General features: G+C 38.5%; 1 protein-coding gene across 1 annotated transcript; it reads left to right on the top strand.

Moving 5' to 3' along the window:
* The first annotated feature begins 1,488 nt into the window (after positions 1–1,488).
* Positions 1,489–7,253, top strand: LOC308388559 (uncharacterized protein). The gene is made up of 4 exons (XM_080869326.1): positions 1,489–1,624; positions 2,550–2,689; positions 3,391–3,555; positions 3,638–7,253. Exons 2-4 carry the CDS (start codon positions 2,642–2,644, stop codon positions 3,836–3,838), a joined length of 414 nt encoding a protein of 137 aa, XP_080725452.1. The 5' UTR covers positions 1,489–1,624; positions 2,550–2,641; the 3' UTR covers positions 3,839–7,253.
* The last annotated feature ends 1,407 nt before the right edge of the window (positions 7,254–8,660 follow it).

Below are 8,660 nucleotides of genomic sequence, written 5' to 3'. Positions count from 1 at the left end.
GTGGTAAATTGTTAATTGGATAAACAACATGTGTAGTAGCTCTGCTAAGGACAGCTTTGTAACCTAACTGGATAAACAAGCTAAATGAGCTGAGAGAAAAGACCAAGAGTGATTACTTTTCTCTTCTTTTCTTTTTCAAAAGAAAAAATTCATTTTAACAGACACAGATTAGCAAAAAAACTTGGCTATGGCAAGTTTGTGGCAAGTTTGTGAATAAGGTCTAAGAAGACAACTCTGTGCAAATTAGAAAAAGGTAGAAACGGAAGTGAAAATAACCAGATACAACGTAGCTCACAAACTGTTATTTTCATATAATTTGTCACTGAAAGGGTATGATGTCGGACAACCTTTTCTGGGAAGTGAATACATTTTCCATTTAGTCATTTGTATGTATGTATCTATAAAAATTAGTTACTACCAGTTTCTCAGCCTAAAAATGAAAGTGAGTATTCTTGCTTATGAAAGCCAAACCTTCTTCCAGAGCGACTAGGACAGAAATATGAATCAATGATCAGTGACTTGCAGCTTTCCATGGGCAGAATGGCAGCATAATTGAAAATAAAGGAAAGGACAGAGCTACCAAGTGACAAGTCCGGGAAGTATAGAGCTACAAACAAAATGCACCTGTTCTGCATAGAGAGCACAAATGAGACTTCACCATCATAAATCATGCACCTATAGGAGACAGGTACCTTCTCCTATTTAGACCCCGAGGAAGGCATAGACTGTACACTCAGAAAAATTATGGTTCTTAAATGGTTCTTCAGATGTCTTCATGGTTCTTTAAAGAACCATCATACGTCAAAGAACCTTTTTATTTTGTGGATGGTTCTTCAGCTATTACAAATGGTTCTTTAAAGAACAAAAGGTTCTTCATCCTTAGCAATCTAAGTTTGATGGTGTAAATGGCATAAATATTTATTCACTATAATGAGGCTGTGAATTATACTGTGTGTTTTCTTTGTGTGCATGTGTGTGCGAAGGGGAAGGGCGGGATACCTGGCAATTACCCTTTAAGAGAAGATGGTAGGAAGCTGAATATTCAAATAAAAGTTAGAAATATTTGCTAACAATAGACACAATACACACATTCAAATACTGTACTTTAGTTTTAAATTTTAATAAGGCATTACTATTTTCTACTCCAAGGCATTACTTTTGAGATTATTATATATTTTTGAAAATATAGCATAATGATAATACTAGTTATTGTAAACTTTACAAACCACCCAGCAGTATGTAAAGTCAAATTATAAAATACAAGTATATAACAATTGCAGAACAGAATGTCAGTGTAATGAACACACACTTCGTTTTGACAAAGCACAGCTTAGGGAAATGATCTGAGTAGTTGTTCATCACTGAGCAATTTGTTAATATGTGTTTCGAGCCAAATAAATGACAGGGAGAGAGAGAGAGTGACGTCAGAACACGTCATACTGTAACCTCCCGGGAGCGGACGGAGGGGGTCAGTCGTTGGGATGCGCATGCGCAGACAGAGTGTGCGAGCGGCGGGCCTTGACCTTTCGGGAAAAAAAACTCACGGACGGTGACAGCGAAACGGATAACAGTCTTCAGTACCTGCTGGACTTTGAAGCTGTGGATTCTGGGACTGTTAGAAAAGGTAAAACATTTCCATTAAAACCTTATTACTGTTTTGTTTTTGTTACTCGTCATTGTAGCTTGCTGTTAATGTTGTGCTAACAGTAGCGATTAGCTAGATACGTTAGCCGTTGAGGTCAGCGCAATTTAGTATCCAACTGTTTTCCTAACAAAACGACTGTTATAATTAAGTGAAGGTGCTCCCAGCTAATTTGAACCTTTGGCTTCTAAAATATGTGGTTCAATTGCGTGCTGCGTACATAACCTAATGTCAGCTAGACCGAAATTAAAATTTTATATATTGTTAAAGTCACTAAAATGGCGCCTGAAGCCTGTTGTGATGTGAGCTCTGTCTGCTCTAGAAACTCTGAAATTCTGTAGATCTGAGCCGTACATTAAATACTCACATGAACCTGTACTTTGCATTCTGTATGAGCTGTATAAAATACAGCTATGCATAAGTGTTTTGAATGAATAATTAGATTAGATAACTCTTTATTGTCTAATCGAATTATATAGAAATGAATAAAAATGTGACATGAGAAGGTGTGTCTTTGACTGTTCCTGCATAACTTAGTTTCGGACTAGTTGACAAGTTATGCTCCGGTCATTTGATGTTTCCAAGATAGATGTTCTTTTGTAATATAGTTAATTTTTTTGTATATTTCATTTATCCACCATCATACATCATACATACAAGCTAAGAAGAGGTCGTTATACTAACAAGAGGTATCAACGCTGGGCCAAAGTTCAGCACATGGTTAAAGTTTGTAATCCAGCCAGGGTGTAAATATCACTCAGCAGCCAGAGCTAAAGCAGGTAGCATCAACACATAAATCTACTCTACCCGGCTTAAATCACAAGAGCACCTCTGACCAAAAAGCTGTAGATTTTTGTAGATCTTGTTTGCACAAATTAATCCAGATTCACATTAATTGTGTTCACAGCTCCAAAAAAATGAGGAAGAGGAGGGGGAGAAACACAATTAGGTTGAATTACAATTGGATGGAAGGCGAGGACAAGGAGAAGGAAGCTTAGGATGAGGAGGAAGAGAAGCAGCAGGAGCATCTTTAGGGATCCCTATGAGGTTTGTTTCATTAATAAATCCTCTCACAAAGAACGATGACTTGTTTTAGTTCACCTACTTCCTGTATTAAATAGTGATGTGCAAAATGTTGTGAAAAACCATGGAGCAGGTACGTATAGTGCATCTGCAGGTAAATGAACATCAAATCTCTAAGACAGACTGAAATCTGTATATTTATCACCCTTATGATAAAACCCATGTCAGCCATTGGTTTATGGACTTTGTATTTTGAAGCCTCAACATTTGCATTATTGCTGTTGCTATGTTGGGACCATATTAGGATGAGGGATCAGAATCTGGAGTCATGCACACTATTGTTTCATTTAGTGTGTATCCATAAGATTCGTACAGCAGATCCAAGTTGTGCCTTGAAAACAGGAAAGTCGTCTGCATAGAGGAGAACTGTAATAGCAGGCTTGTACAAAGTGAGGCTTTGTGCACTCGTTTTACTTCTGTCACCCTGTTTTGATGCAGATTTCACTTGAAATCAGGCAAGAACTGGACTTATTTTTTATAATGTGTTCTTGTGAATTGATTGTGTATCGCATATGTTTGATTTGACTTTCTGCAAGACAACAGTCGTCCGCTGGCCAAAAAAGTTTTCCAAATACCTCCACGTGATCTAGCCTGCATTTAGAAAAGAATAGCAAAAAAAAATCTGCACCTCCTGCTTCAGATGCAATTTGTGTTTCTGTGTTCAGAGGCAGCGGCAAGAGGGGAGACCTCGGGTCATCCAGCTGGAGAGCCTGACCAGGAGGAGTCGAACATTAACTCAGCTCTTCCAGGGCACCCTGCAGACTCTGCTGTTGGCATCGGTGAGGGATGACGTGAACGCCAAACTGGAGTCCATCACAGGTCAACTGCAGGTATGCGAGTCAGACCTTCTGAGGAGGGTTTCACTTTCTCTCACTCTCTTCTTTATAATTGACTCTTTTCTCTCTCTTTCAGCTCCTTGTCTCAGAGTGGGAGGGGTTTGAAGCACAAAGGGAGGAACTTGTCGTTTGGTTGGCTGATATGGATGTCCGCCTGAGTGAGGTTGACCAGCTGACAGGAAACACCAGTGAAAAACTGAAACAACTGCAGGTGTGGGCTTGTTTTGATATGACATATACAGGGAGTGCAGAATTATTAGGAGAGTTGTATTTTTGAGGAATAATTTTATTATTGAACAACAACCATGTTCTCAATGAACCCAAAAAACTCATTAATATCAAAGCTGAATGTTTTTGGAAGTAGTTTTTAGTTTGTTTTTAGTTTTAGCTATTTTAGGGGGATATCTGTGTGTGCAGGTGACTATTACTGTGCATAATTATTAGGCAACTTAACAAAAAACAAATATATACCCATTTCAATTATTTATTTTTACCAGTGAAACAATATAACATCTCCACATTCACAAATATACATTTCTGACATTCAAAAACAAAACAAAAACCAATCAGCGACCAATATAGCCACCTTTCTTTGCAAGGACACTCAAAAGCCTGCCATCCATGGATTCTGTCAGTGTTTTGATCTGTTCACCATCAACATTGCGTGCAGCAGCAACCACAGCCCCCCAGACACTGTTCAGAGAGGTGTACTGTTTTCCCTCCTTGTAAATCTCACATTTGATGATGGACCACAGGTTCTCAATGGGGTTCAGATCAGGTGAACAAGGAGGCCATGTCATTAGTTTTTCTTCTTTTATACCCTTTCTTGCCAGCCACGCTGTGGAGTACTTGGACGCGTGTGATGGAGCATTGTCCTGCATGAAAATCATGTTTTTCTTGAAGGATGCAGACTTCTTCCTGTACCACTGCTTGAAGAAGGTGTCTTCCAGAAACTGGCAGTAGGACTGGGAGTTGAGCTGGACTCCATCCTCAACCCGAAAAGGCCCCACAAGCTCATCTTTGATGATACCAGCCCAAACCAGTACTCCACCTCCACCTTGCTGGCGTCTGAGTCGGACTGGAGCTCTCTGCCCTTTACCAATCCAGCCACGGGCCCATCCATCTGGCTCATCAAGACTCACTCTCATTTCATCAGTCCATAAAACCTTAGTAAAACCAGTCTTGAGATATTTCTTGGCCCAGTCTTGACGTTTCAGCTTGTGTGTCTTGTTCAGTGGTGGTCGTCTTTCAGCCTTTCTTACTTTTTTTTTTTTTTAAACACTTTAAAGTATACAAAATTACATATAAAATTTACACACACATACAATTACATATGCAAAACTGTAATCACACACCACTCACCAAAGAAAAAGTCAAACAAGGAGGAAAATCGAGCATCTGAGTCCACAAACCACTTTTAAAACTTACAATTTCAATACGTTCCAGGGGAAAACTTTCCCAAGTTTCAGGTCCATTGTTCGTCTTCTACGCAGATCTGCAATGATATGTTTACTCACCACATCACTACTTATCATTTTTTGTTCAAACACTCCTTTGGCACGGGTTTTCCAAATATGTGTGTTTATTACACACATTACTAACCAAAAGAGTCTCCTTTTGTCGTCACACATTTTTTCTTTAAACAAACCATATTTAACTGCTTTAATATTGACATCCACATCATAGCCAATCTCTGTCATCTTCTGCCTGATCTCAGTTGTCCTATAACAATCCAATAGAAGATGTTCTAGGGTCTCATCTTCATCACAGCCTGTCATAGGACATTTCATGGCGGTAACGAAACAACTCCACTGTACCACCGCCCTCACAGGGAGGCGCCCGAGCGAGATGAGCCATACCACGTCTCTCATGCTTTCGGATAATAGTTGGTCTTGTACATTTTTAACTATTAAAGGATTTTCATCTTGATTTGCATACTTATATTGGATTACACCTTCGTTTTTGGATTCATTAATCTTTTTATAAATATTTTTCGTGTTCTCTTGGAGAATATTTAAACCATATTGTTCCCATTGACTAGATAAATCACCAAACATAAGTCTGTGGTATGGAACGCCCGCTCTGGCCCTGCCTCTTTTCTTTTGCCACAATTCCTCTTTCCCTCGAACCCACGGGGCACCCAGAGAAATTGCACTTTGAGTAATTTTTATAAAAGGGATTCGCAAGACAATCTCTAAGTCTGGGGCTCCCAAGCCCCCGTACTTCCTATTCTTGTACATAAATTTTCTCTTAGTCACTTCTCGATTGGATCCCCAGATAAATTTAATGCACATCTTAGTTATTTTCATTACAGTTGTTCTCGGGGGAGGAAAAATTGCGGCAAGGAACAGGAGTTTGGAAATTATGTGTGTTTTTACAATATTAATACGTGTTTTATAATTTGTATCTTTGTTCTCCCATTTCATAATTTCCATTTTAATTTCATTTTCTTTCTTATTCCAATTTAATAAACTAGAGTCAGTATTATCAATCCATATACCCAAAATTTTAATCTCCCTACATAGAGAGATCATCATTTTAGGTTGTCTGGTCTGAAGTCCAAGCCACACCCCTTCAGTTTTTTCTTGGTTAAGCTTAGCACCTGATGCCTGTTCGTAGTGGTGTAGTATCTCCATAACTGAAGACAGTTCGTTTTGATTTCTAATTATCACCGACACGTCATCTGCATATGCCAAAGCTGCGATTTTATGGGATTTGTCAGCCTTTCTTACCTTGGCCATCTCTCTGAGTATTGCACACCTTGTGCTTTTGGGCACTCCAGTGATGTTTCAGCTCTGAAATATGGCCAAACTGGTGGCAAGTGGCATCTTGGCAGCTGCACGCTTGACTTTTCTCAGTTCATGGGCAGTTATTTTGCGCCTTGGTTTTTCCACACGCTTCTTGCGACCCTGTTGACTATTTTGAATGAAACGCTTGATTGTTCGATGATCACGCTTCAGAAGCTTTGCAATTTTGAGACTGCTGCATCCCTCTGCAGGATATCTCACTATTTTTGACTTTTCTGAGCCTGTCAAGTCCTTCTTTTGACCCATTTTGCCAAAGGAAAGGACGTTGCCTAATAATTATGCACACCTGATATAGGGTGTTGATGTCATTAGACCACACCCCTTCTCATTACAGAGATGCACATCACCTAATATTGCTTAATTGGTAGTAGGCTTTCGAGCCTATACAGCTTGGAGTAAGACAACGACCATGAAGAGGATGATGTGGACAAAATACTCATTTGCCTAATAATTCTGCACTCCCTGTATTTGATATGAAACATACGTCAGAGACATTGTCCTAAACTGGACTAACAAAGGACCATGAGTACAACATGAAACGTACATTACATAGCGTAATGCTAAAGTTCATTGATCATTTTAATCATAAACTTGTTGTTGAAATATTTTTACTGAACATGCAAACATCTGCTGATGAAAATGTGTTGATTTATTGGTCTGTTATGAAGCTATTGCTATTTCTAATGTGTTTTATCACTTTCGGATGTTTTATTAATTAAACAATACATGTATTGTTGTGTTATCTGTAGCTATAGTATTTATATATATTTATTTATAGTATAGCAAATATATTTAATTATTACTGTTTAAAACACTAATATGTGACATGTATTAGTAGTGATGTTGTGCTGAGGGTTAAAATGCCTTTTTGTCTTTTTGTAACTACAAAATGACAATAAACCATTAATATATGTCTATGCTGTGCTCGTATTTATTTTACCCTACTCAAATTCAATTTATGATGCATTTTATTTTGAAAGATTTAAAATGGTTTTTTAAAGAACCACTCAAGAAAGGTTCTTTAAAATGGTTCTTTTAAAGAACCATTTGAAGGACCTTTTTAAAAATGGTTCTTTAAAGAACCATTTTTAAAAAGGTTCTTTGAAAAACCATTAAAGGTGCCCCAAAGAACCATTTCTTGATGGTTCTTTGGGGCACCTTTAAAGGTTCTTCAATGAACCACTGAAAGAAATGGTTCTTCAAAGAACCATTGTTTGAAAGGTTCTTTGTGGCACCAAAAAAGGTTCTTCTATGGCATCAGTCTAAAGAACCACTTTTGGTTCCAGTTGGCACCTTTATTTTTCTGAGTGTAGAACCGGCGGACTGTAGAGTAACATTCAATAACAGAGTAAAACCTACAACACACCTTTGACATATATAAGGTAGAAAAGCAATAAATCAAACCTATTCTGTAATATGAGCATGCGTCACCTTTAAAGCTGTGAAGCTAACCTTCTGGGTAGCTTCAAATCCCTGTGAAACTGTGTCATGCCATGTACAGTGTGCTATTAAAAATTCTTCAAGAAAGAAAGTATGCATTCTTTAATGGAGGAAAACAGGTTAAAATTTCCTCTTAGATATTTTTGAATTAAAAGATCTGCGACTTCTTCCTGTTGTTCACGGAACCACTTTTTAATTTATTTAGCAGCAGGCGTCACGGTGTTATCATCTTGGTTTACGGGCCCATCGAAAGAGTACAAAATTTACGCCACGGGGTGCACTTGCTTGTGTAAAATACCTTCGCGTTCCTTGGCTGTTACGCAGTCATGCAGAGCAATCATCAGACCTAATGATCCCCAGTGGAGGCTGCCCCTACTATTACAGCTAGGCTGCAATGTTTAACCGTCAGCAACAGACACTGTGGGTTGAAATCATCATTTAGCGTTCTTCAGAATCTAGAGAGGATGAAAGATGAGTCATGAGATGATATGCCTCTCACTGATGCTCGAGGTCTCGGTTTAAAGCAGGTTGTATACATTCATTTGTAGCCTTTGGACAGTGTGTTTTCAAACAGGAACTTCACCAACGAAATATCAGCTTTGTATAGTTGACTGCACAGTACTCATCACTTAATACTGTGGCAACAGCTGAGACTGAAAGACTGGTCAACATCTATAGTGTTACATAAATGCCTATCTGCTGTTGACAGTGGCTTTCAAGCTGTGTCTTTACTGGCACATGTTAACTGTGTTTGGCAGAGTGTGGGCGTGTTTTTTTTCTGTCTTGTTTTGTCTTTAAGGTCATTTTCCTTGACATAGTTATTATGCTGCTTTAAATCTGTCTTTTTATTTG

Source organism: Rhamphochromis sp. 'chilingali', assembly GCF_963969265.1.
Source record: "Rhamphochromis sp. 'chilingali' genome assembly, chromosome: 20".
Classification (NCBI taxonomy): domain Eukaryota; kingdom Metazoa; phylum Chordata; class Actinopteri; order Cichliformes; family Cichlidae; genus Rhamphochromis; species Rhamphochromis sp. 'chilingali'.
Note: the sequence above shows the minus strand (reverse complement) of the source record. Positions and strands in the feature narration are given on the sequence as shown.

What these genes read in the sequence shown, in the direction of transcription:
- LOC308388559 (XM_080869326.1), top strand. Translation starts at nt 2,642, where the DNA reads ATGAGGAGGAAGAGAAGCAGCAGGAGCATCTTTAGGGATCCCTATGAG. An exon ending in TCTTTAGGGATCCCTATGAG is followed by an intron (nt 2,690 to 3,390) that starts GTTTGTTTCATT and finishes TTCTGTGTTCAG; the next exon opens with AGGCAGCGGCAAGAGGGGAG. An exon ending in CCATCACAGGTCAACTGCAG is followed by an intron (nt 3,556 to 3,637) that starts GTATGCGAGTCA and finishes TCTCTCTTTCAG; the next exon opens with CTCCTTGTCTCAGAGTGGGA.